The sequence below is a fragment of the Pseudoliparis swirei genome, chromosome 11 (assembly GCF_029220125.1).
Source record: "Pseudoliparis swirei isolate HS2019 ecotype Mariana Trench chromosome 11, NWPU_hadal_v1, whole genome shotgun sequence".
Classification (NCBI taxonomy): Eukaryota; Metazoa; Chordata; class Actinopteri; order Perciformes; family Liparidae; genus Pseudoliparis; species Pseudoliparis swirei.
The window spans coordinates 20,463,295-20,490,860 of NC_079398.1; the positions used below are offsets into that span (position 1 = coordinate 20,463,295).

At 40.7% G+C, this 27,566-nt stretch overlaps 4 protein-coding genes across 5 annotated transcripts; 3 read left to right on the forward strand and 1 right to left on the reverse strand.

The window, feature by feature from the left end:
* gmfb (glia maturation factor, beta) lies at nt 1-6,461 on the reverse strand. Of its 2 annotated transcripts, XM_056427212.1 has the most exons (8): nt 6,272-6,461; nt 4,224-4,320; nt 3,075-3,124; nt 2,873-2,922; nt 2,658-2,740; nt 2,482-2,555; nt 1,599-1,696; nt 1-1,469 (listed from the first exon to the last, which is right to left on the reverse strand). In XM_056427212.1, exons 1-7 carry the CDS (start codon nt 6,272-6,274, stop codon nt 1,625-1,627), a joined length of 429 nt encoding a protein of 142 aa, XP_056283187.1. In that variant the 5' UTR covers nt 6,275-6,461; the 3' UTR covers nt 1-1,469; nt 1,599-1,624. The 2 variants fall into 2 exon arrangements, with proteins under 2 accessions (XP_056283187.1, XP_056283186.1); XM_056427211.1 differs by having other exon boundaries at nt 1-1,696; nt 6,272-6,455.
* Nucleotides 6,462-7,188: 727 nt separating this feature from the next.
* Nucleotides 7,189-11,527, forward strand: lgals3a (lectin, galactoside binding soluble 3a). The gene is made up of 6 exons (XM_056426280.1): nt 7,189-7,314; nt 7,732-7,749; nt 7,838-8,668; nt 9,886-9,974; nt 10,160-10,316; nt 10,468-11,527. The coding sequence occupies exons 2-6, from the start codon at nt 7,735-7,737 to the stop codon at nt 10,621-10,623; spliced, it is 1,248 nt and encodes a 415-aa protein (XP_056282255.1). The 5' UTR covers nt 7,189-7,314; nt 7,732-7,734; the 3' UTR covers nt 10,624-11,527.
* A 578-nt stretch (nt 11,528-12,105) lies between these two features.
* Nucleotides 12,106-17,661, forward strand: synj2bp (synaptojanin 2 binding protein). The gene is made up of 4 exons (XM_056426054.1): nt 12,106-12,278; nt 12,953-13,089; nt 14,046-14,141; nt 15,660-17,661. Exons 1-4 carry the CDS (start codon nt 12,215-12,217, stop codon nt 15,801-15,803), a joined length of 441 nt encoding a protein of 146 aa, XP_056282029.1. The 5' UTR covers nt 12,106-12,214; the 3' UTR covers nt 15,804-17,661.
* Nucleotides 17,662-18,828: 1,167 nt separating this feature from the next.
* On the forward strand, nt 18,829-26,801 carry LOC130201240 (deubiquitinase DESI2). The gene is made up of 5 exons (XM_056426053.1): nt 18,829-19,622; nt 22,582-22,654; nt 23,927-24,020; nt 24,111-24,252; nt 25,012-26,801. The coding sequence occupies exons 1-5, from the start codon at nt 19,584-19,586 to the stop codon at nt 25,249-25,251; spliced, it is 588 nt and encodes a 195-aa protein (XP_056282028.1). The 5' UTR covers nt 18,829-19,583; the 3' UTR covers nt 25,252-26,801.
* Nucleotides 26,802-27,566: the final 765 nt, after the last annotated feature.

Here is a 27,566-nt window from a genome sequence, read left to right on the forward strand (position 1 = left end):
TGATATTAAGCTTTTATTGAGGATCAGATCAAGGAAATGGAAGTTTCTCTCTCAGCGCGCACAACAAAAACAGCATGCAGCGCCAGCAATACAATCATTTCTTTGCAGTTTTTTAAGTGCATGTTTGTGTAGCTTTAAGTATCCGAGGCTGGTCGCCACTAATCCTTAAAGTCTCAGAAACTGGTTTGACGTTTTAGAGCGTTCGATTGGTTTAAATGCTGTTGTTGAGGATCAGCATGGACAACATGGAAGACCTGGTACTTTGGGGCGTGAAAAATAGCCAAATACCCATAAAACACGTGTGTATGTGACACATGCCGCTGTTTTATCTCTGCACTCCAACACATTGGATTTGAAATGTAAAAAAGCAACAAAAAAATTGTCACGTTAACTTCAGTCTGTGCTTCATTGCAAACTTGAAATGTAATTGTATAAATAGTTATTATGTTCTGCTAACGCATTCAATATGCAAATATCAATATCAGCCTTCAACAAGCTACACTGTTGTGTATGGAAGATGGAAATGTACAGTACCTATCAAGTCTGAATGTTAAGCACAACTGGCATTTATGGAGACGTCACAGCCAATATTGTCACGCTGCGACCAGCAATAAGCAATCAGACTGAAGCACAGCATTCATAATCGCTAATAACAGCAATGCGATGCACAATATTAGCCAACAGGTGACCCACTTAAACAGAGATGCCCGGTAGATTAAAAAGTGAGAAGTGTTTTCAAGACAGTCGTTTGTTGCAAGTCATAATAAATTGCTCTGTCTGGAATGTTTCTGTGGAAATATCATTTCTAGGAGTGGAATCTCATTGTGACAAATGCCCAAAAAAGGCAGAATGCAGCTTTACCCATAAGTCACCCTGATTTCTCTCAACAGATGGAGATCTGAGGATGGACCGGCGGGAACATCTGCCAGCTTGTATTGTGCACAGCAGAAGGAACAACACATCTCATAGAGGCCTGAGGTCTTTGTGTTATTCTCCTCTGTGGACTGGAGTGATTACAGGGTTTTATTTACCTTAAATCATATGCTAGTAAATTAAAACCAAAGGGAAGACTTGACTAAAGCTGCACTCTGTATTGTTCTCCGAGTTGCAACTACGGTTGTTTATTTTTCACCACAAAAGAAAATGACTGCTATAAAAAGTATATGCTCACACGACCCTACATACACCAGGAATAAAAACAAAAAGAGTCCCTCAAATTAAGATCTTTTTTTTTTTTTAAACATAAAAAAGGTTAAACTAAAGAAGTGTAAACTATTGTGTCAATGTCTTTAAATTCTCCCCGACGAACATGCTGAGGAAGGGTGGATGACACCAATGGATGTCTGTCTTCTTGAAGAGCTGTCGGAGTGTTACTTCACTACAGACACAACACTGGCACGCTGATTGGTTTTCAAGGGAGACGACAGCAGACCCGCCTCAAACTGGGTTTTCACCAAAGAGGCCTAAAACTGAGCACAGAAGGTATTTCAAACAATATCTAAATCCAGTCTGGTACAGAGAGGAGGGAAACATTAACTGTGGTGTGTGTGTGTGTGTGTTCTTCCCCTAAGAGGTTGTGCAATCGGGATCCTCCTCACATCCCAGACCACCGGACGAGATTACTTTAGCCGAAGATCACGAGTTTCTCTTTCAGCCATTCCTCCGTCAGGTCCTCCGTGTTTCTGATCTCAAACACCTGTAAAAGCATACCAAAAAAAGGAAAAGATGTAGCATTTTCTTTTAATACAATTTAAAAAAGGGAAAAGTCTTAGGATGCAGTTCAGTGTAAAGCGTGGTACGAGCTGGAATAGATGGTAGATAATATAATACAAATATCTGGTATATGAATGCCACATTCATACACATCTACAGCCAATGCTCGCAGCACTTGTGCACAGCGGTGCTTTGAGCTCCATGCTGACCTCAATGAATGGGGCAATTTTTCTGAAAGTCTAAATCCACTGTGGTTCAGTTCATTATCCATGCAACACGTCTGTGTGTGTTTTGATTTGAGCAAATTAAAAGAGCAGAGAAAGAATCCCTCTCCTGGGCCACCCCACTGCATTCTGGTCCTCTACATGCCTTCTTTATTAATTAATTTATATATATATACACACACACACACATATATATATATATTTGTTTTAAATTTATATTTGATTTATTATATATCTATATATATATAAAAAATATATTTTTTACATTTATATTTGATTTATTATATATATATTTATTTTTTTACATTTATATTTGATTTATTATATATATATATAAAAATATATTTTTTAAATTTATAATATATATATATATATATGGTGTTACCCAAATAATAAACAAACAAACCAAAAAACTAAGTATAGTAAAAAAACACAAAATGAATTCAACTTAACGACGAACTAAAATCTACAGCAAACATCTAGAATAATTAAACAATTCGACCCGTGAATTAAACCAGCTCAGTGTCGGCGGCCGCTCACTGACCTTGGACATTCCGACAGTCGTCACCAGCTGGTTTTTGCTTCCCGCGTACATCATCTGCTGCTCCGGTTTGCAGCCTGTCGGACACAAACGCAGACGGCAGCGTGAGGATGAGGGACGGAGCGGCGGAGTAAACAACATATGCGCTCGCTGGGCAGCGAGTCCGTGTGTGTTCTCACCCACGGGGCTGGAGAAGATGAAGCAGAGCGGGTAGGAGATGCGCCCGTCGTCGTGGACGTATTTGTAACTGTAGACGATAAACGTTGGCGGCGCTAAGGACGGTAAACATCGTTCACGTCGGACAGGAATACAAAACCCAATGATTGGAAATCAACACCAAAAAAAACGTCACTACAACTATTAAAATAAGACGTTGACTTATTCAAAAGGATATCTGGGCTGTCTCTCGGGCAGTATGTCACTCAGGTCGTCAAGAGAAATATCCTGAAGAGAAAGACACAAAAATACATTTGACAAATTCATCATCGCAGAATTCCATTTGGTGCATGAACATTTTTTAAAGTGAAAGTTGACCGTGAACAAGAATAAATAAAGTACGGCACGTTATAATGACAGGTTTAAGAACTATTTTTTACCGAATGCTCCTTTTCAAGAATAACCAGCTGCTTCTCTTTATCAATCTTCACTGAGGGGGTAGAAAAAGAAAAGAAAAGGAAAAAAGAAATATTAAACCATCGCATGAGTTTAGTAGCACATTTTAAGATGTTTTTAATATAGAAAATCAACCAAATATAAGAGGAAAAATACAACAACAAAAAGTTGTGATAGTTCGGCTCATATATTTTACTTGTGTAAAAAGTGTGTGTGACCTTAAGAGTCAGCAAACTCAACACTTTCCCCATGTTTTTGCACAAAGTTGCTTTCGTGTTGTTGAGTATTAAAAGTCAAGGATTACAATTTGAATCGCCATGACGAGACGACCACAACATTTTTTATTTGTTTGCGTTCGGAAGACGTTTCTCTTTGGATCTACCACCATGTGTGAACATAACACAGAGTTAAGTAATACTAATAATCAGGATCTACTTTATCCTCCCTGCATTTGATAGCTTGAAGTGCTTCCCTAAAAGCAGGCGTAAGGATCTGAGAGGTCCATGTAAACAGAGCATATATCCTACGCTCTCCATATCAAACGGATTGCCAGCAGCACAATGTGCGTCTAATGCGCTAAACTAAACATACGTTTAAAAAAATGTCATAAGAGTTTGTAAAAAAGCTGGAAATGTATGTTATGGGACAAATGCCTTTTGCTATTTGTTTAAAGGACGACGTGAATAGATAGCCGGTTGGGAATTTTCCATTGGACTTTGGATTTTTGCAGAAGATAAACTCTGTGGCAAATGTTTAGGACACTCGGCAAGATAATCCTCCCAGATGAAAACCACTTTGTGCAGCCTGAATGCAATCGCCAGAAGCAAAAAGCCAACACGAGGCTGTAAATAAAAATACAGAACGAGGCTGTAACGGCGGCATGGTGGCGCTTTGTAGTCTCATATATACATAGATATACATATACACACACATCACTGCCTTTAAGACACATACAAGCTTCAGAGTTCACGAGAGGAGTGTCAACGGATTTATTCCACATCGTGGAACAAGATGTTAATATCTCTTAAGACTTTATTTCAGGCATAAGCAACACATCGAGGGAACTGGATACGTTTTGTTGAGACTCATTCTTTCACAAACACATTATTTAAACATCTAATTGAAATACTCACTGACGATGGCCGCGTTATTGGTCTCCTTCCGCAAGCGGAACTTCTTCACCATTTTAACCAGCTCCTCGTCCACATCACACACCACCAGTGATTCACTCTGGGTAAAAAAGACAGGAGAAACATCGACTCATATGTATAAATTACAATCAGTACACAGATTAGACTGAACAGAGCTCACACACCAAAGCCTGGATGTTTGGATTTAAGAGGAATTCATTCATTTCGTTATTTTTGTCCTCATCATCACCCTTTAAAATGTATTCATCTCTACACAGAACGTATCTAACGTCGTTTAAATTAATATCATTGATGTCATATTGATTTGATCCAAGTTAAATGTTCACAATCCATCCAGTACATCTTCATATGTCATCAAAAAAAGAAAGTTGAGAATGTAAAGCAATACATCTGCATTTGTGGAAATATATATATATATGGACTTGTTAGAAATGGAGCATGCAGTTATACCCTCCAACAAAATTAATTGTGGTTACAAATAAAGACAAATAGTCACAGACTGCAGCTTCAAGTGATTTTCATGCATATTTTTTTATTGCTAAGCTGTAAAGCAACATTTTAATACCCTGCTTTTTACCATCTTTCTTCAGAAGTCCATTCTGACACAAAGACTTAAAACATAAACCAGTAGGAACAGGATTGTATTCGCCTGAATATCACACACACACACACACACACACACACACACACACACACACACACACACACACACACACACACACACACACACACACACACACACACACACACACACACACACACACACACACACACACACACACACACACACACACACACACACACACACACACACACACACACACACACACACACACACTGGTGGGAGTCAGGATTTCACTGAGCTCAGAGAGAAATCTTTCAAGATTAAGTGTCTGTGGTGGAGAATGAGAGAGTTGGAAAAACAGGATGCAAAGGAAGACAATGTGGAAACAGACACGACAATAAAAAAGGCCACAGGTTTTATTCTGCTCTCAATTCTAAATGTCTCTGCCACTGACAGCTTAGCTCGCTGGTTTCTGCTCACAGTTCATCCAGGAAATAGGAGTCAGCTGACTTTAACTTCACATTTAATTGAATGCATCTTACTATCTTATTAGACACATGGTGTTTGTTACTGAAGACAGTTGATCCGTCAAGTTTTTAAAAACGGAGGAAATGATTGTTCATCACAATGAGCGAGCTTGCGATGAGACAGCTCCCCAAACCCAGACATTAAACCCCATCACCCCTGCGACGATTAGCTAACGAGACTTAGCTACACTGATCGAGGAAGTCCGCAAGCTTGGGCTTCAAAATAAAAGCATACACCAATGGACGTCTTTTTTTTTAAAAGTGGAGCAAGAATCATATTAGATCTGAAATGATAAATCCATTAGAAGAAAAGTTATCAGCGACATATTGGGTTGAAGAGTTTCCAGTGAGATGATGTGTTGCTTGTATCTATCAAAGTCAATAGCCAATTTAATATATTTAGGTTTGGACTGTTGTTTCAACTTAAGCCACGAAGAGAAGAGAATTACCTCTCAATTAACAGCATTAATTTATTTAAATTTTGTCTGAAAAAGTAACTATAACTAGAATGCAATGACAGACATATATGTTGTGACAATCTAATAACATGAATGGAAACTATTACATGAAATATTATATATGCTTTTATCTTATCAGATGTTGTGTGTCTAATATAATTTAAAAATAATATAATATTACAATATAATTGAGCTGGAACTCGTGATTCACAGCAAATCTACAAAACAATATTATGGAATTTTCCAAAGTTATTTTATTGTGAAATCGATAACCGGATAAGCCCGACGTTATATTGTGACTAGCTTGACACTGACACAATGGACTGAGGGTGGAACTCATGCTAAGCTAGCAGGCAAACGCTGCCAATCTATCTGCAGTCTCACTTTTTCCTCCATATTGTTCCGGAAGTTCACGTTTGTTCGAAGCACACGATTAAAAAGCAGAACGGCGAGTGAGGAAAAGCTCAGCTCACAACTTACCATTGTCGTAGAGTTACAACTAAAAATCCCTGAAGCTGCAGCTGCTGTTCTGAATGGTAGAAACGCCAACAATATTTTTTTTCTTCCTTACCATCATCTTGTGACTGGTTGGACCAATCAAACACGAGCCCTTCTCTTCCAAAACACACATACACAGAAATTACTCGAGACGAAAACTTTAGTTACTGCTAACTTTCTAGTTACTTTGCAGAGAAGGTTTATATTCACGGTATAAGATTACCCGAAAAAAATGATTTTAAATCAGCTTTTTTGGTGGGTCGCAGACCATACCAAAGTAAAGGATTATTGAAAGAATATTATCACCTCTAAAAAAAGAGGACAAAACAATCCCAAACAAAACTCTTAAGATGAAACATGTTCGATTTGACTGCCAAATATTTCATCTACTTTTTTAAATTAAGGTGTAGTGGTTGCACGTGAACTAATGAGCACCCATTTTGTTCCTACATTGTATTTTAGAGAGACAAAGAGCAACACATCAGATCTTATTTCGATTTTATGACGTCAGCTGGTAATCTGCCTACAGTGGTGTATGATCCTGAATTAATTTCTATTTAATCACGTTCCCTATAGCTGTTGCATAAAGTCAGGTACCTACATCTAAAATAAACAGAAATGTCACCTGGTAGAATAACATCATAATAAGATCCTCGGTCTAATCTTTAAAAAAATTACAATTATCGTAAAAGTTATATTTTTTTGAAATGTATGATTTTCAAAACACATTTGTCACAGGTCGTCACGGTCTTATTTTATTTATACTTCTATATAAATCGGTTTTAGATTGTGTGTATGTTATGTGCGCTTCCATATTTTGCCCGTGTGTCTTCCGGAAAACGTCATCATCGATGCGCGCGCACCTTCCTTCCTCCCTTGCCCAGAGTTGTAGTCGCGAGAGCAGATCCAACGTTAGCTTGTAGTTGTGTGCCTCGGCAGGCTAGATTAACTGGCTAACTGGCTTCAACTGCTGGATTCATTATCTCCGTCACCCCACATATCATTTGAGAGGAGTTCATCTTCTGGTGAGGTCGCGTGACACGTCACTTGTTTCCTACTTATTCCTGTTTGACACAGAGGAGCTAAAACAAGCGAGCTAAGTGAACCATCTGAACGCCGACTAACAGTTAGCTAGCTGCTGCTAGCTCGGTCGGCGGCCAACTCGGTAACAGCGGTGAACTGGAAACTGTGAGAAGTAACGACTCCGTGAATAATGCAGCTGAAGTCACAACTGCTCGTAATGCTATTTAAGTTTGATCCAGAGATTTCGACTCTGCCCAAAATGGATTTTGTTAGTCACCAGTCGGGGATGGAAATATTTACCGTGCTATTACTCAGAGCCTCCATGCGACGAGCCCTCTGTGCTTAATGACAGCTTGCTGTAAACTTCCTGATGTAGAAATACTGAAAGTTGTGTCTTGTCTTTTTCCTCTCTTTTTCAGATCATGTCAGATTTCTCGGTGAGTTCAAAGGATCGCGCAGTTTTAGTGGTGAAACAGATTTTCAGATGTGTTCAGTGAGTCACTTTCCCATTCTGTTCTCCCTCAGCTGTCAGATGCCTTAGGCGACAGCTCTCCGAGCAAGGCAAAGAAAATAGGAAACACAAACCCGACTGCTCCCGCCGGTAACCCTGCACATCCGGCAAATCCAGGGTGGCCGGCTGCAGCCCCAGGAGCTCCCACCCAGCCCAACGCTCCGGGTGGCTTTGCTGGTGGATCATCTGGCCCTGGGGCCCCAGGGCAATTCCCATATACCTCGGGTCCTGGGGCACCAGGGCAATACCCTGGACCTCCTTCAGCACCTGGCGGGTTCCCCCCTGGTCCTGGAATACCTGGACAATTCCCACCTGCACCAGGAGCTCCAGGGCAGTTTCCCTCCAGCCCTGGAGCCCCTGGGCAGAACCCCGGGCAGTTCCCCGGAGCCCCCGGGCAGTTCCCCGGAGCCCCTGGGCAGCATCCAGGGCAGTTCCCTGGGCAGTTCCCTGGGCAGTACACTCCTGAAGGAGCTCCAGGACAACTACCTGGAGGCCCCGGTCCTTACCCAACTGGACCATTTCCTTCTGGCCCCGGAGCTCCCCCTGGTCCTTATCCAAATGTGCCTTACCCAGGAAGTCAGCCAGGAGGAGGCAACGGGATGTACGGACCTGGTGGTCCAGGTGCATTCTCTCCTCCTGGCCCTGGTGCGTTCCCTGCATACCCTGCTGCTGGAGGCTTCCCCCCAATTCCCACTGGGTCATGGGGACCACCTGCAGGGGGGGGCTTCCCTCCGGCCCCTGGATCCTTTGGTCCAGGCCCTGGGCCTATGGGTCCTGGGCCTATGGGTCCAGGCCCTGGGCCTATGGGTCCGTACGGTGGGCCGTCCGCTCCGGGAGGCATGATGGTGAGTACCAACACTCTTCACAGATAACATTGTGCTGCTTGCTTTCTGCATTTCTTTGCTGTGTTTTTGCTCCGGTGGGCAGTGGGGCATCTCTCTGGGGGTGGCGGTGTCAGTGGGATTTTGGAATTGACCACCAGCTACACCGCCGGCCACCTTAGCAGGTCTCCGGCTTACATGGATATTCTAGCACAGGGTTTCTTGTAGAATGCTGCGTGTGTCTGCTGTGGTGTCATCCTACTGCTGCTGATCCAAAGACAGCTGGTGTCCTGCCTTGTTGGGATTTACTGCATGATGGTACATGTTCAGCGAGGGCTGCATTGGGATCATTTCTGTCTCGTGGGCTCTGCTGGGTCGCAAAGCAAAACATGAAGCAGAATCAAGAAATATTCAGAAGTAGTTATCAAAAATGTATTCTTGTCTTTCAGCCCAGATATAATCCACCATATAATTGAAAGCAATGAACTCAACTTTTCAGTCGGACAAGGACATCACTTCCAGATTCAACACATGGTTTGACTAGCCAACGTGAACATGTGGAAAGATTATATACACAGTACACCGTGAGGATATATGTTCAACCTGCCTGGACAATGTATTAAGTTAATTAAGTGCAATATGATTTAAAATTACACATTTACCCGGAACTCATGTTTAATGTATGAATACACATTTATATTCTCTGATGGAATTCCAGTTTGATTAAATCTTGTATGATCACTTTTGTACATGTACAAGTCTCAAAAGTGTTTTTTTGTCTTCTCTGATTTTGCTCAGAAGACACTTTGTACTGTTGTTGTGGTAAAACTGTTGAAAACTGATTTCATATTTCTTTTTGTTTTGTACTTTTCTCTTCTTGTCACGATGAGTCTTTGTGAACTAAAAGGTGGGGATGACTCATCGGGGTGTTTCTTTAGGATTGTGGACCGGGTCAAAGTTTTGAATAATGTTTAACTAAAAGTCCCCTCGATAGTTTGTGATATTTAGTTCGGAGTATTAGTGATCATATGTGAGTCATTCTACTTCTGTTACTGGGGATATTATAAACATGATAAACAATGTTGCTTTTTGTGTGTTTTTCCCTAATAAACACAGTAAATCACAATTTCTCATTATGCTTTGATTTTTACTTTTTTAAAATTACTTTTGTACATATTTCAACAGAGCATGGTAAATGTTTTGCCACAATTCCAAACATTGTTTGTATTAATTTCTCACAGATGGTGCCGTATGATCTCCAACTTGATGCTGGAATTATGCCACAACTTGTAATCACGATAGAGGGGGAGCTTGTTCCCGGTGCAGACAGGTACACTCGTCCTCTAATTCTGCTTCCTGTTTGAGGAACACAACCGGAGGCCTCATATCGCAATGTACTTCATGAATTACCAATAGTATTACCTTTTTTTTTTTTTTTTTTTAGCCGCATATATCTTGTAATAATTCGACACTGTAACAAATGATTAGTTGTCCGTCCTTATCTTTCTCTTTCAGATTCCAAGTGGACTTCTTCAAAGGTCCAGATGTCGTCTTTCACCTGAACCCTCGCGTTCATGAGCAAACCGTCGTCAGGAACTCCAACCTCGGTGGCTGTTGGGGGCCGGAGGAGCGGGAAGGACATTTCCCATTTGTTCACGGACGCCGCTTTGAGGTAACGTGTTTATTTCAGCGACGTAACTGTTTTGTGTTCCCGTCGGGTCGACTTGTCGTCGAGCGGATGTTTTGCAGTCTGAAGCCGTCGTTGGGGTCAACGCGGAGCATGTTGTGCATCAACTTTCTTTTGCCCCTCCCCCTTCCTGCAGCTGAAGATCCTCGTGGAGGAGGACTCGTTTAAAGTGGCGGTGGACGGCAACCACCTGCTGGAGTACGAGCACCGAGTCGGAGGGCTCGAGGAAGTGAACCTGCTGCGGGTGACCGGAGACGTCATCCTTTACAGCGTGGCCCCGAACATGATCTGAAGCTCGGCTACCAAACCCCGGGCTGGACAGGAGACCCGGCATCACACTTTACCACCGTGTGTGACGTCCTTTCGCAAAACCTCGGTGGAGCTTCTGAGGCACAATAATAGTCAGTCAAGTGCAATCTTTGCCCACGTGGCACTTTGTCATTTATCACAGAACAAATGGCAAATTAACCCAGAGTCAGCACATTATAATCCTTTTCTCTTTTTTTGCTGAATGAGATCTATTTTTTTTGTTGCCACTCACAATACAAAATATTTAAGGACCTAACAATAGCGAATGCATCTTAAACAGGCGTTTAAAGGAAATACTAATTTATACCTAATGATAAGATTGTAGGCCAAGTGAAACAGATTTTTCACTAGTATGCTGTAATTTGTTTACAGTGCGTGTCTGTTTATTATCCTGTCATCAATATCTTGATAAACCTTTGCAATGCATGAGTGTGATGCTGAAAATCAACTTGGTTTCCTTTTCCCCTTCTTTCTTCAGTGCTGGTTGAGCCTCCCAACCCCCCAAAAAGCTCACTGGCCTGTTAACAATCATAGGCGCATGATGAAGTTTCTTAAAATGTGTTAATATACAGACTTTGAGCTCCTCCTTTCTTTAGTGTGAATCCTCCCGAGCTCTTAGACTGGAAGGTCGTGTCTTACAAATTATGATTTCATGTTGAAGTCAAATGGAGAGAAATGGTGAAAAGTGAGTCTCATTTGAAGTTGATCGTTGGATAGGAGAAGGATGAGATCTCTGATTTGTTGCCAAAGATAACAGTGGTACAATATTTTGAGATTATATGCTTATAAATAAAGGGCAACAAACAAATAATGACTGAAAATGCTGTTTGATTCAGAATATTGTACACTTTTCTGCCTGTGCACATAATAAATATAGTTTCCCTGTTCCCATTATGTTTCTTTATTTACCCTAAAGGGGAGAACGTTAATCAAAGCAGTCAAACATCAGATTTTTATAGGATGTACTTCTGTGCGTTTGTTGATCACAGTGGTAGAATGTATATCGTCGTCATTTTTTTTTATATCACAATTTATTCTTGGACTTTCGCTGAAATTTTGGAGAAAACAAAAAAGACACATTTGTAGATTTTTAATTACAATTCATTCTTTGACGATAGTTTCCAATGTTTGATAAAGTTTACAAAATATGATGGATTAATACATTATTTGAGAAAACGCTCGATACGGTAAAATATTCGGCTTTTTAAAAAAAGAAGACATAGTTGCAGCAGACCTTGTTCCAGAGAGAAGAATCATAATAATAACTGATATGACACATGTTGAAAATAAAAATAATCCAGTCTAGAAACCTGTATAAGACGTGCAGCTGAGTGTACCACTAAAAGTAAAAGTACCTGACGTCATGTCTGATTAGCCTTCCTGTCCTGTGAGCATAGGTCGGCATGCAGTACCGCCTCGGGCCTCCAGGGGGCGGCAACAACCACAGACCGTCAACTGCGTCGAAAGGAAGCAAATCCAAACTCCTCAATGAGGTTCACCTTCACATAAAATAGTTTGTCCGTTCGCCTCGAGAGACCTATTTTTTTTTTTATCGTTTCGTCGCCTCGACAAAAATGAATGGTTCGCTGCACTCTTCGCCCAACGTGGTGGACATCAAACTGAAGCGGGGCTCAGCCGGTAAGAGGACCGGTTGACTTAACGGTAGCTCGGTTAGCTAGCGACGTGTCAATCTCGTGTGCATTTTGGAAGCTAACGGCTAAATCCTGCGTATCAAAAATAACCGAACCTCCCCCGGCTCTCTGTGTGTGTTCACGGAGCGCAAGAAGGGCTTTTGGGGGGCTGTGACAGCCCGCCGAGCTCCAAAAAAAACTGTTTAATTGATTTTTATGACATTTAAGCTCTTTGCCGGTGTCCGAGTCTTAAAAGCTACGTTACTTCTCGGCCTGTCAGATTTAACGTCCCCTTTAACGGCGAGTCTGTTATACACTTTAATAATGACACAGTAATTTATTAAAATCTTCCCCTTGAATGGCGTTACATATTAATCTGTTTATAAACTTCAATAAGGACACAGTGGTCTGTTAGAAGATGACATGCCGAGAGGATTCAGGAAGATTCCCACAGACTGACCTCTGACTCCTGGGAACTTTATTTGAGCTTCATGAGACACACGTTGTGTCTGATTTCACTCTTATTGTGTGGCAGGTGAGAGGTGTCCGAGGAGCAGTTCTGTCGTGCACTTTGAGCCATTGAGATCAATGTTGGGATTGAATCAGCAACTTTTCCTTTGGTAAACAAATGGCGTCCATTGTTACTCTCATATCTCGTGTCTGTTGTTGTTGTTTTTTTAGGCCTGGGCTTTAATATCGTCGGGGGCGTGGACCAGCAGTACTTAATTAACGACAATGGCGTCTACGTGAGCAAAATTAAAGAAGATGGAGCTGCAGGATTGGACGGAAGACTCCACGAAGGGGACAAGATCCTGGCGGTAAAGCATGTGCTCTTCTTATCGGGGGTGAAGGATGCAGAGGAGGGAAGTGAAGCAATGAAGTGAAGGAAACGTCCACAGACTGTGTGATAATACACGACAGAAAAGAGGCAGCACATATAGTAAGAACAGGGTCATGTAGGAACAACGGAATATGTAAAACATGGGAACAATAAAACATTAAAAGATGTAGAATAAAATGAAGCACGAGTAGGTAAAGGCTGAATAAATACATTTAGCTGACTCTTTTATCCAAAGTGACTTACAATAAGTGCATTCAACCATGCGTACAAACTCAGAGCAACAAGAATCAAGAAAGTAACATTTCCTCATGAAAGCAAAACTACAAAAATACCATAATTAGGTGCCAATAAAGTGCTAATCTGTTTTTATTCAAGGTAAAGTTGGAAAAGATGTGTTTTTACTTTCCAACGGAAGATGTAGAGACCTGCTGTCCTGATTAAATACGTTTTAGATAGTGAGTGTGTCTGTGTGTGTGTGTGTGTGTGTATATATATATATATATATTGGATTCAATTTATTGTCATTGTACAGGTACACAGGCAACGAAATGTTTTCTCTGCATTTAACCCCTCATTATTAAGGAGCTGTCTATTTACAAGCAGCTGAGGATCTAAAAGACTGTGAAAGATTACAAAATGACAACGAAACAGTAATGCAGACTGGTTCCAGAGCATAAAGAGCCTTCTAAACCAGTAAAAGAACTAAAAAAAAAAGAAACTGGTGTATGTCATCTCTGTGGCCTTTTGTAGATAAGTGTGCAGAAGTACACTATTCAATTGCACAATTTGATTTACAGAGGGGTGAAAACTTTAATGGTGCAGCGAGTAAGAGTTTAATGTCTTTATATACTCAAAGTCAATAAAGTCATTTTAATTTAGAGTGAAGGTAAATCAAAAACCACATGTTTTTTCTTCTTCTTGTGGGATGTGTAGATCAACGGAGCCAAACTTGAGGATCTGACGCACCAAGTTATCGTGGATCTGTTCAGGGCTGCAGGGGAGGACGTGGAGCTCCGTGTTCTGAAAAGGGTATGAACCATGGTGCTTTAAAAGGACCGCTTCATTGTGTTCAAATGTTTGAGTGGTTTGTTGATTTTTGTGCTTTTGTATTCATTTTGTTAAGCACTTGGGGATTTCCAAAAAAATATTTTAGCCCTATTGTCCACCACAATGGAAAATTGTCACCAGAACATAAAAGCAGATACAGCTCAGCACAATAGTAAATAAATACCCGAGCACCGAACTAGTAGCACCTCTGTACTTCTGATGTGTTATTTCACCAAAGTGATTTTTATGCTGTTGTTGGAGGTCTTACTTGAGCCTTGAGATGGTGACATAACGTCATATCAGTGAGCAAAGTCCTACACTCAAAGAAATGACTCATTGGATGAACTCAATTAAATTGTTGGCAGGTTTTCCATCCAATAATTATATGCAACTCCAACTCAAATTTAGCACATCAGTGCAATAAAATGTAATTAAGTTAGTCCAACTCATTTGTATCAAATACATCTAAAATAAAATAACGATATTCATTAAATTAATTTATGTTTGTCCAACTCAAAATATAAACTAACTAACAAAATATGCAAACTCCACACAGAAGGAACACCCCGACTGGGAATTGAACCCACGGCCCTCTGGCTGTGAGGCGATAGTGCTAGCCACTACACCACCGTACAGCCCTGAAAGTGTCTTCACCTTGTAAACAACTGATTTTCAGAAAGCGCATGCGCAAAGGGTAGTCCTCAATGAAACACATTCATTTTGAGTTGATATGCACACCATCTAACCTAAATAAATCTAATAAATGAAAGTATTCATACATTTTGTATTACACCCATTAAATATAAATATCTATTTTTGTAATTGATTTATTTAAATGTATCAAACAATATTTAAATGTGTCACCTCGAAGAAGGGCTTGAATTGTTTTTGTGAGTGTAACCTAAATAAATCTAATAAATGAAAGTATTCATACATTTTGTGTTACACCCATTCAATATAAATATCTTCGTTTTGTAATTGATTTATTTAAATGTATCAAACAATATTTAAATGTGTCACCTCTAAGAAGGGCTTGAATCGTTTTTTTGAGTGTACTTAAGAAACAACTGCGTGGTTATCCCCATTTTAACAGTTGTTCTCTCACCCCCTCCGTATGACTGATACGGTGGATGATATTTCATAAAAATGTTTAGTATACTTCAGCCTTTACTCGTTGCTAATAGATGGTGATCTTAAATGTTATAAAATTGCTCCATTATCTTTAACAACAACTAGATCCAACTAAATGTGAAGTGTTTTAGGTTTAAATTGAGTCAAACGATAAACATCAAGTCGTTTTTTAAAATTTGATTTCTCACTTCTTGGACTATTTATTAAAACTACAATGTGACCGACACCAGAATGTAATGTAGACAACCGGGCGACGTCTCTCTCCGTCTGCATTTGTGATTTAAACGGATAACGGGTGCATCTCTGCATAAAGATCACCTCCAGTTCAGCTGTCATGTTTATTCTTGTTTTCATATCTGTGTCTTGCAGTTTCCTAATCACGGGAACGGACCGACGGGCTCACAACCCGAGCCCAAATCTTCCGTGTCTCTTCTGGAAATACTGGTCGCTTTAGCCGGAGTCGCAGCGCTCTGTGCGTATATTTACATGCGGCTCCCGAGGAAGCACTTTTAACGAAGCCGACGTCTGTTTTAAGATCAAAAACTTTGCTAAAGGCCAAAGAAAGAGGGTGGGGATCAGCAGACGCTATTACTATTATTATTTTTTTATCAGTAGGTTCAGGTGTCACTGATGAGATTCTCCATTTTCACATGTATAATGTGATTTAATGGCAGCTTTTGACACCCTTCCTATGCAAAAGGATGCTCTCTTAATAGATAACTGTGTGATCGTCTGGAGAACAAGAAGGATGTGTATATTCCTGCTGCGGGGCTGAGCCCGGGCAGAAACCAACGGCGGCTCGTACACAGAATACTGTTAAATCCTCGGGTCGGGTCAGACTGGCTCGAGCTTCAGGGTCCATTTGCGAACTGAAAGACGGCGTTTGTGGTCAGTCACTCGCCGGCCTCTGCGCACCTCCATCCCTGAATGGCAGACCTGTCTTGAGCGTCGACGTGAGGGGAACCCACTTTACTTTCAGTTCCTCTAGTGTTTTTAAATGTGAAGGTGACCGAGGGGTTTAATTTTTTTTCATTTCATATTTTTTTGCACCTCGTTGCACAGAATCGTGAGAGGAGTGGTAAATGATAATGTGTAAAATTGTGTCTTGTCATTGACTTCGGAGTGCCTTTTTTCTGTCTATTCCAAGTAAAGGCTTGGTTCTTGTTGGTCCTCAATTGTGATCAAAATTCAAATCAACCCGATACGTCTATTAATACGTTAAATTAAAGGATGTTGCTGGCAATAATCTCTATTTTCTTGTCAAACAATGACATTAAAAAGCCAGAAACCGACAGTGAGTTACTCAGTTTCTCGACACTTTACGACTTCCTGTTCATTCCCATTTATTTAAACATGTGAATCCTTTAAAAAAAACAAATCACAAATATGTAGTTTCATTATGAAAAAAATCCTAAAATAGCTTGGCACCGTTGTGTTTAGCAGACGTTACTCAAAGGGAAGGAAATAAAGTGCATTTGTTGGACTACAGCTGCGAATTAATACATATTCGTTGCTTTAGTGAGTCGTTTGGGCAGCAGACTTCAGTGCCAGCGTTGTAATGAAGAAACATGTCACCCAGTGCAACCTTGTGGCTCAGTAATGTTTTAAATATATTTATTTAGACAACAGTGGAGCTCTGTTGCGCCAATATATCATTCGCTACTTATTATTTTGTTGGTTTGGGTCTTTAAATGGAATGTGCTTATCATCCGATGTATCCATTTAAAGCAAAATACGCTTGTTCAAAGTGTATTTTGAACTAAATTAACTTCACTTTGAAGGGTTTATTCTAAGAGTCACAGGGTCACTCGGGGTGATCCATTAAATCTAAAACAAGTCATTACTCAGATAATTATCATGTGGTGAGCGGCTTGTTTCTTAACCGCCGCCAAAGACTGCGTTGGGAGACGCTGCCATGTTATGGTTGTATGTCGCAGCCTTGAAGACGTTCTTCTCATCGTGCATCGAGGCCAGTGTTCATCGTCACATCGCACCTTCTGCTAAGGAATTGGAGTATGTTATAATTTAGTTCAATTGTGCCACAGATCAACAGTTTTATACTGAAAATCTGTTTTGTGCCAGTTCAATGTAACGGGAAGTTTTCTTTAAAGAAATAAGTTGCTGTCAGCAATGTTTTTTTGTTCTTTTTTTACTTTTTGCACTAGCCACAATCTTCGAACTTCCGTAGAACCAAATTGTGTGACTCTATGTGGCTCTTGATGTCTGTAAATACATTTCTCGTCGCTCTGCTGATTAGGATTGTGAAATATGTGCAGGATACCAGAAGAAAGCAGATCCGAGGCACTAATGAATGATGTAAAATATTGTGTTTTACATCCAAGCACCTACTGTATTAAAAGTTATTCCATTATCCTGCTTGAGGCTTCTTTTTTATTTAGTTTCAGAGAATAGAGAATATTTGACATTATTACATGTTTTTAAATATGTTTTTTTATCAAATATGACAATTTAGGAAAAATAAAAATATTCAGATATATGAGGTCAAAATATTGATAGCAAGTCGCAATATTAGAAAGACGATTAATAGAAATGATGAAAGTCAAATTTGACCATGTTGATATTATTTCAACTGACCCACATTAGAAATGTATTAAAAAGTGATAAGATAAGATTTGAAATGCACTTCTTCAAAAAAGGAAGTTTTTAATCAAAATTAAGAGTGTAAATAGTAATATAGAAGTCAACTTTATTAGATAAGAAACATATTCTCCTAAGAATGACAGTAGTTGTGATTCAATACATCTCATAACTCCGATTAATACTAAATAAAAAATGTTCAAGTCACTCATAAATCTGTAAAGTTAGCAAACTATAGCATACAACCGGATGTTGCACTTTACCTTCAAAATAAATGTAGACAATTTCGACAAAGTATTTCGTGTATACAGTATATAATACCACATCATGTATACGTACGACTGCTTAATAGTATCAATATTCAATGGGGGGGGGCATAAATGCAATATAAACAACTAAACGACTAAAATTAATTGTGGTGAAGAATTTATTTCTTCTCCTAATTTGATATCACACAATATACCTGGAAAGCTGTTGTCGCATTATACTTAATTTTTTATATATTTATTTACCATTTGTACTCATAACAAAAACAAAAAAAACTTTGACAAACGAAACAAACACAAACACAAATAAATAACAATGCCGGTGTTGAACGTGACATGATGTCTAACGGAGGGTTTCAGGGGCGAAAGACTGAGCACGGAGGTGCCTCGTCAGCACATCTCACCAGGGCCCCGGCTCGCAGAAGCAGTGCAGTGTTTTTATGACTGTCCACCCACCAGCAGCTCCGTCTCCCTCGGAGGCATATGATGTAATCTAAAAGCTTCCGTCCCGACAGGAGGGAGAGAGAGACGGAGGCAGAGTTGCGCAACAAGCCGCACCACGCGGGTGGGTATCGGCTGCTTTGGCACTTTCTAATTAATTACATTTTTAAAGGGGGGGGTGGGGGGAAGAAGAAGAAGAAAAAAGCCTCTCCATCGCAGCAGTTTGAGTGGAGGAGGCATGCCGCGGAGGTTCGTCCCCTCCTCGCGACGAAGAAGAGGCTGCTGGATGCGGACGGTCCGCGGGAGCAGCACCGGCCGGGGATGCTGCTGCTGAACTTGACCCCCCTCCTCCTCCACCTCCTCCTCCTCTTCCTCCTGCTCCGGTCTCCACATCAACTGTAGTTCACCGCCATGGCGAAGGAGTCCTCTCCCGCAGCTACACCGACATCCACCGGGTGAACGATGTCCCGCTCCCCGTCTCCATCGTCGACGTCGGTCCGCCCTAGCTGTCGCCTTCCCGCCCGTGGCGACGGGAGGGCGCCCGCCTCGCGCCGCAACACTCGCAGGCCCCTTCGTGTCCGTCGTGGATCATGTTTGCACCTCTAACGCGGTTTTTTAAAATCTTCTTTTCTTTTTTTTGTGACATGACATTTTGAGCTGTTTGTGGTTGCTTTTTTTAATCAATTTTTTAATTTTTTTAAAGAAACACGTTTCTCAAACACTTTTTCTTACCGGCGTCGGTTCTCCTGACACACGGGTGTTTTTAGGGACCCGGGTATTTCGACTTTCACGCTTCCGCCCCCCCCCCCCAAAAAAACCGAACATGCCGTAGTGGCTCCGGTTCTGCCCGCTGCAGTTGTCCGGTTTCTTTCGGGACATTTTGTCTCGCTTGGGGGGGGAACGAGCAGCCTCCACCCCTCCAGCAGACCGCTGTCCGCGGGGTGACCGTGTGACTTCAGAGGGGTGTGGAGGTCCCGACAGCCATACGATGGCCAATGCACCTGTCATCCTTAACGTTTACGATATGGTAAGAACCCATCTCAACTTGCTTAATTTTTATATTCAAATGTTTTCTTCCAGTGTGTGTGTGTAGCAGTTGGGTCATCTGACACCAGCAGAGTAAGTGAATGCACCACCAGAAATAGCAGGTCCACTCAAGTGCACTTCACAGTGCACTCCACAGCTACATTTGAATGCTGGAAGAAGTCTTGAACAGAACACGAAGGACAGGTAGCTCGTGATTTGCCTGCAGCACGAGACTGTTTGTATAAATCCACAGTTGGGCGTCAATCATCTTCCAATGCTGCTTTCATTCTACTCCCACGGACGTCTGAAGATTGTTAAATTCAAAATAAATTCAAAGACTGAAGAAAAGCGGTGATGTGTCCAGTGACAATGTCCTGATCTGAGTATCAACAGGAATGTCAAGTGGACTTTAAAAACATAAAAAGATGAGAAAGTAGGTAATTCCTTTGAAACAAGACATTCACTCAACCTCTCTGTCACTGTACCCACAGCTCACAGGACACACACACACACACACACACACACACACACACACACACACACACACACACACACATCCCATTAAAGGACAAGAGTCTTCATTCAGACATGTGCCTGGTCTCTTCACTGAACAGCCTCCAGAGTGAATATGATGCAACATGTCCAGAATTAATCCATTTACACCGACACGGTTGTGATATTGTTTTGACACTTTACTTCAACTCCCCAGATTTTGAATGTTTTCATTGCACATATCAATGTAATACATTAAAACAGTCTAATGTAGTTTTACGCAGATAAACAGAAGTTATAACTGCTTTTTTAATGTATTTGTCAACAATTATAACCTCTATCTGTAAAAATAAGTGTCTTATAACATCTGTAATCGTATTTAATGATACATGATGACACACCTCGACTATAACACGTGTATTAAGCTGTTATGTATACATATATGTACTAATCACCGACACGTGGGTTGAAAAGTGTACAAGAGACATGCTGAGCTGGTTATTATGGTGAAGTACTTCGAATGCAGAGGTACTTTGTGTGGTCACAACTTGAATCGTGTGGGAATGGCGAACCCCGCCACAGTGAAAACGATATAGAGGAAACTAATGATTGTAAATACATTTAATGGCTATTGGATCTGTTTCAAAAGTAAAAAACCTCTTTCAAAAGCCCATTAACTTTTGTAATGACTATAATATAGCCTCTCCCGCAATATGCTGTTTGGCTCGATTCCTTTGTTTGATAAGGATAGTATTTGTAAAAAAAAAAAAATTGCCTGTCTAACATAGTTGTTTATTCAGTATTTATGTTTTATCAGCCTTTAACAAACACCATCTTCCTCAGTTTACATGATCACAAATGTGTTATATTTGCAAAACATGATCTTGTTTGCACACCGGCTTCAGCAGAGCAGTTCGAGTTGTTAACGTCGAAAATATGCTAATACGTGCTTCCAACCACGCTGTAAAGGGTGCGTGGACCGTGTTAAAAGTACAATGAATAGAATTATAGAAATTGTGCAGATGACAATTGAATAATTTTCATGAAGCAGAATCATCGGCGCTTTTCTTTTGCTCACCTGAAGTATTCTCAACAAATGCCCTGCACCTGTTAGCTTCGTATTCTTAAGAGGATGTCCACATGATGGGGGGGGGGGGGGGAGACTGTTGCAGCAGTTGGTCGGCGCGGCAACGAGTCATCATCATCAGAGAAGTGTGATTTTTTTACCGGGCAAAAGTCACATCATCATTTGAGAGTCAGCTCAATCTCATTTCACTTCTCTGGGAGCCTTTTGTTCTCGTGCATTGTTCTTTCTCACCAGGAAACTGAGATTTCCATTATCGTGTTCCCCGGTGAGAGAAGTGGGTGGGAGTCACCGTCGAGGTTTTGACTGTTGACACAGAGTAAAGAGCTGGATATGCTTTTATTCTATCGCTCTGACATGTGCTCTATTATTAATATGGGGCCGCGTGCAGAGCTCTTAGCGCGTTTCCTCAGGGGTGTCTCGTGTCGGCGGGGGGCGCTGGTGGTTTGAGGAGCTGTGGTCCCGCCATGAATTATGTCTGGAGTGTCTGCAGTGAAGGCCGACGAGGTGGCTCACGCATCACCTCGGGCGTTCCTCACGTGTGAATCTTCCCCCGGCAATCAAAGGAGGTCGAACAGATCAGAGACCCATTGTGTGGTCGATTGTTCGTCTGCCCTCTCGATGGATCAGTTCTGGGTGTTTCCCTTGTTTTGATTGTCTTTTTTGCCCAGTGCATGCTGGGACGCCATGAGTCGAGGAAACAAGTGAATTAGTATTTGATTTAGAATCTATTCAACCAGGAAAACCCTTGTTTTTCTGCACTGAAGAACAATGAGTTTGAAAACAACACAACACAAAGAATGAAGAAGAAGAAGAAGAAGAAGAAGAAGAAGAAGATACATGATAGTCATCCTCAGTGTTCTCAGGAGGAGCTGGTGGGTCACATGACCAACCTCCCAATAAAGAGTCAACCTGCTCCATAGAGTGAGCTACAGCCGCCTCACGAAATCTGAATAAAACAAAATGCTAATTTGAGTACAACAACCTAAAATAGCACCTGAAAGAAGCTACGTGATCCCTGAAGACAAATAAACTATTCCTTTAAAGCCAAGTTGTTATATCAAAAGAGGGGTAAAATAATGTTGTAACCCCCTATTTGCACAGCCTAATATGTTCAAGTATTATATTATGATCATATGTATTATATACAATTTCATTAACAATCAAGTATTTTTCTGAGACTGAATTGATTGATGTCGGAAGGCCATAGTTTCCTATAGAACTGCTGTTTTGTTTCTTTATATATAATTAAATGATGACTGAATTGACCCACGGCCAGTGTTTCCTGTAGCGCTGCTGTGTTGTTGATCCTGATACAACACAAATAACTCTTGGTATTGATCCTACATGAACTCTCTCTACCTGTCCCTCTCTTTCTCTGCAGTACTGGATAAATGAATACACTTCCAATCTGGGTATTGGAGTCTTCCACTCAGGCATTGAGATCTATGGCAGAGGTAAGACCTTTCCTTAGTTTCTCTTTTTATAATCCCCTTACAGCTCGCCAGAGCAGCACAGCTGGCTGATCTCAGACCTGCTCCGCCTCTGATTGGGAGGTTTGTACGAGGCAAATGAAGTCCGGGTTTAAAAATGGAATTTGGAAAATTGTTCCTGATTACATTACCTCATTGTTCTGGGTTGTGTCACCATAGGCTCACTAGTTATCGTGTGTGTGTGGGTGTGAAAAATGGGAAGCAGAAACCACCGTGAAACTAGATCTCTGGGAATCCTGTTATGCGACCAGAAATATATCCTCTGCGCTCTGTGAAATATGATGATTGTGAAAATGCATTCCTTTTCGATGCCAGAAATCACTTCTCCTTTTAATTTTAGCAAATGATTTTGTCCTTGCAGCATTTTTTTTGTTGCAGAATAACTGCATGGATTTAATCATGTTGAATTTAGAATACCATCACAAGACTCTATATGAGAGCTAAAAGCACAAAGGTCTCCCATCTTTACGTCTTTTTTGCGAAATGTACATAAAGTATGAAAGTAAAATACTCATTATGCTGAAAAATTGCCCTTGTGAGTGTTAACTGTGTATTATTATGCATTATCATTTTCGATACTTGTGAATAGCATTTTACTGTTGAATGGTGAAATTGGATTTTTTAAAAAACATATTTATATACTGTCAACTAGTTCAATCTGTAACAGTACATCATATTGTATTAGATCATCAATTGTTAATATGTAAAGTAAGTACAATTATCAGACAAATGTGGAGTAGAAAGTGCAATATTTCCCTTGGAACTGGAGTGGAAAAGAAGACATACTTTTGGGAATATTCCAGTAAAATAGAAATATCTCCAGTTTGAGAACAGTAGATGTCTAAATGTTATTTTCCAACAGTGACATCTTCATACATCTAAATAGAAGACGAGCTTAAACATATGATTTATCAAATCACTGTGTTTATTTCATCCTTGTTTTTTTGAGGATTTCCCATATGTTGGTTTGTTGTCAAAATCTATGGATTCAAATGTAATTCAGAATATAGTGAGCTCACAATGCACAGGGCTCTCTTCAATGTGCCCCAGAGCGCACCTCTGTTTTCTGTTGTGCTTCTGTAATCACAGAGCAGAGCGCTCTGTGATTAGCCCGACCTAATGATTTAAACATGTGTGATTACATGTGATTACATGTGTGATTACATGTGTGATTACAGTCGTTTGGTGCTTATTTTCGAAGGACTTAATGTGTATTTTGCATCTTTGCCCTCACAGAATTTGCATACGGGGGTCACCCGTACCCTTTCAGTGGCATCTTTGAGATCACTCCGGGGAACGCCCCCGAACTGGGAGAGACATTCAAATTCAAGTGAGTGCCTGCTTCGTTTTAGCATACAGTGCTTTCAGCGGTTATTAATGTTAATGTGTGCTGATGGGTCTTTTTCTGCTTTGGAAACAGGGAGGCCATTGTGTTGGGCACCACCGACTTTACAGAGGAGGACATTGATAAAATCATGGAGGAGCTGGGTAAAGATTTCAAAGGCAACGCCTACCATCTAATGCACAAAAACTGCAACCACTTCTCCTCCTCGCTGTCTGAGGTCAGTCTGATACTGTGTCTAAGTGTTTTCTTCTGTTCCTACATGTACGTATTCTACAGAAAACATAAGATACAGAGCAGTGCTGATGTAGCTAAATATAAGTTCGACATAAATATACTTTGATGTGAAAGTTTGTCCAGAGACTTAAAGGGGCACTCCACCACATTCATTACATTACATAACATGTCATTTAGCAGATGCTTTTATCCAAAGTGACTTACAATAAGTGAATTCAACCGTGAGTACAAACTCAGAACAACAAGAATCAAGAAAGTAGCATATCTTCAGGGAAAGCCAAACTGCAAAAATACCATAAGTAAGGGCTATTCAGGTGCCATTGACATTCACTATGTAGGTGTGAAAACTAACTGTTGATGTCATCAGGGTTGCATAAGCTTAACTTGTTTCTCTTGCTCCATTCTTCACAACATAATACCTGTAAGACGAGTTACATTCCCATCAGCCTCAGCAGCACTTAAATGTTTGGCATGTTAACATCCTGAACGAAGATGATGAACTGTGTTAACATTTTGCCTGAAATTAAAGAATGGGAAATGTAGGATCAAGCTTGTTCGGGACTGTAGAGTCTCAACTGAATTGAAGTGTGAAATATTCATTTCCTGTTTATACAAATATCCACAAATTCATCACATCTTCTGGTTTATTTCGCTGTTTATTTCTGGTCAACTTATTTTTTTAAATGATGCGAATAAAATAAAGACGATAAGTTTCACACCAACGTATTCCGACTTTTTTCAGTTGCTGTGTGGACATGAGATCCCTCGCTGGGTCAACAGACTGGCGTACTTCAGCTCCTGCATCCCCTTCCTGCAGAGCTGCCTCCCCAAGGAGTGGTTAACCCCGGCCGCCCTGCAGAGCCACATCAGCCTCGGCCTCCACAAAGAGGAGCACAACGAGTCGAGCGACGACGACCCCCCGTCCCCGTCCGGAGACGCCGCCGCCAGCTCCTCCCACAGCTGTCGCCACACGAGGGTGTGACCTGCCCAACATCGGCTGACCTCTGGACCACACCCTGCCACCTCTGCTCCGTGACCGTGGCATGAGTAAGCTTAAACAACCAGCTGACCTCATCCTGTTTGTCCTCGGAGTGAAGAGGCGGGAAAAGAAGAGTCCCCTCTTCATGAAAAGAGACTTCCGACCTGCAGAGACCCGGTCCGTCCTGCAGGCAGGAGGACAAACTTTGACTTTGAGCCCTGAAGCTCCACCACAACCACTTGTAGAGCTGAAGTTTGTAGAACATTGTTATTCGTCTTTTCCATGAACTTTTAAAACCTTTGTCAGCCTTGTTCCCTGCCCTGCCTTCAGAGCTGCTTTTGTAGAATAACTATATAGACACCTGAGGCTACTCATCGTGGCGTTACCAGGAAACTGCTTATTAGCTCAATTTCAACAAGTTCTCGTTCAATAACCTCTATGTGGCCTTCAGTTGATATCGTTGACTCTGCTATCATCGTGAGGAACCTCAGTAGTTAACGTTGGCCATTTTAGAGGGTTAAAAGAGGATTTGATTGTTCCTCCAGTTCAGTCTGAACTCGTGAACAAATATTGCATGTTGAAAGACCGGGACTAAACCGTTCTAATCATATCAAGTATTTCTTCTCCTTTTTTTCCTTTTGTAAAAACGAATGAAGCTCGTTTTAATCAATAAACCGGGCAGTGAGCTGCCAGTGTAACCAGTTGGTGGACAGTTGTAAACAATCAAGGGCAAATACTGTTCAGTTTTAAATGTCGCTGTTTATGCAGCCCATGCCGTCACTATCTGTGAACATCTCAGAGACACAAAGGAAGTCGAGCTGCTACACCGACAGTTGACTTTGTGATCCAGTACAATTTGTGTCCACGCTTTTATATACAAATAATCTTTATATATAAAAACAGTGCGACACTTCGACACTTCGAGGCAAGGAAAATGTACATTTAAACCCAGAGAAGTCCTCTGTGATACTGGTTTCATCGCCTTGTTCACCATTGAACCAATGTTGAAGAAGCAGCCACGAACAGGGAAAAGCAGAGAATCAGTATTCGCCTTTAAGTTACAAAAGTCCTGGAAGAAACAGGTTCTACATTTTGGGAAATATGCTTATTTGCCTTCTCGCCCGAGAGTTAGATGAGAAAATGAATACCGTTGTCATGTGGGGTTTGTAAATATGAATCTGCCGCCAGAAGCTGGTTAGCTTAGCTTAGCATACTTGAAGCAGGGAGAAATAGATAGCCTGGTCTTGTTTAAAGACGGAAAAATCCTTCCACCAGCAGACTGTAAACTCCCCACTGAACGCATCACATCTTGTTTGTTTAACCCGAACAAAGCAAACAAAGTTTTTAAATTAAAATTTGACAAGTTTTTTTGTGTGTTACCCTGCTAGCTGTTTCCCCTGTTTCAAGACTTTATAAGATAACTGAATGCTACATGAAACGTCATATTTATCCTACAGACATGGTGATATGGTAACAAATGTATTATCTAACACTGCAAGAAGATAAGTGTACTTCCCAAAATATAAAATCATTTTGTGTTTGATTTATTTCAACTGTGAACTGAACTGTGACATTTTTACAGACACAAAGCATTTTAATCATAGTCTACAAACTGCTGTGGTTTGTTGCAGGGAGAAGATGATGTCATTCATTTTTTTGTAATTAGCATACATTAAAGTAAACCATACCAACCACACACACACCTCTGATAGTGATGACGGTGGTGATTATAATGATGATAATGATGATGAGAAACATCGGCTCCCGGTAGTTTTGCTTATTTAAATTCATGTAGCTTGCTTTTTTTTAAATGCAAAAGCTCAGTGAACCCGGCGGCCACATGTGATTCTAGTCTTGTCTCTCCTCATGCAGTGCTTTCATGGACTGGATATATCCTTTCAGGAAGGAAATCACATTACTTGTAACAGTGGCAGTCATCTCATTCCCGCTGACCTTGTTAATTAAATCGGGTTAAAACTAAGTGCAAGTTGGACTTCTTCTCCATGCTCTTGAATAAGCTATAATCATATTTATTTTTGATGTAGTCTAGCATTTCACCAAATGTATTGTGTTCAGACTTTTTTTAGTACATTTTGAGTCAACAGGAGCTCTGCAGTGATCACTTATCTACGCTCAGATGTCTTTGGCACTTTATAAAAAGCAGACCAGACAGGAATGTTTCCGTTATCTACCAACTGTAACCCTGTGTTTTCCTTTTCCTAACCCAGGACGATTTTTTAAATTTTTTAATTTATATTATCCCAGGACGATTTCAATAATGATTATATAGTTCTAGAATAAAGAAACAGAATAACAAA

Bases quoted from the DNA above. Each gene is read 5' to 3' on its own strand.
- gmfb (XM_056427212.1), bottom strand. The intron at 2,556-2,657 runs GTGAGAACACAC...TGTGTCCGACAG, and splicing joins CATCTTCTCCAGCCCCGTGG to GCTGCAAACCGGAGCAGCAG. The intron at 1,697-2,481 runs GTCAGTGAGCGG...ATGCTTTTACAG, and splicing joins CGACTGTCGGAATGTCCAAG to GTGTTTGAGATCAGAAACAC.
- lgals3a (XM_056426280.1), top strand. The intron at 8,669-9,885 runs GTGAGTACCAAC...AATTTCTCACAG, and splicing joins CCGCTCCGGGAGGCATGATG to ATGGTGCCGTATGATCTCCA. The intron at 9,975-10,159 runs GTACACTCGTCC...TTTCTCTTTCAG, and splicing joins CTTGTTCCCGGTGCAGACAG to ATTCCAAGTGGACTTCTTCA.
- synj2bp (XM_056426054.1), top strand. From the start codon at position 12,215: ATGAATGGTTCGCTGCACTCTTCGCCCAACGTGGTGGACATCAAACTG. The intron at 12,279-12,952 runs GTAAGAGGACCG...TTGTTTTTTTAG, and splicing joins ACTGAAGCGGGGCTCAGCCG to GCCTGGGCTTTAATATCGTC. The intron at 13,090-14,045 runs GTAAAGCATGTG...TGGGATGTGTAG, and splicing joins AAGGGGACAAGATCCTGGCG to ATCAACGGAGCCAAACTTGA.
- LOC130201240 (XM_056426053.1), top strand. From the start codon at position 19,584: ATGGCCAATGCACCTGTCATCCTTAACGTTTACGATATG. The intron at 19,623-22,581 runs GTAAGAACCCAT...CTTTCTCTGCAG, and splicing joins TCCTTAACGTTTACGATATG to TACTGGATAAATGAATACAC. The intron at 24,253-25,011 runs GTCAGTCTGATA...GACTTTTTTCAG, and splicing joins TCTCCTCCTCGCTGTCTGAG to TTGCTGTGTGGACATGAGAT.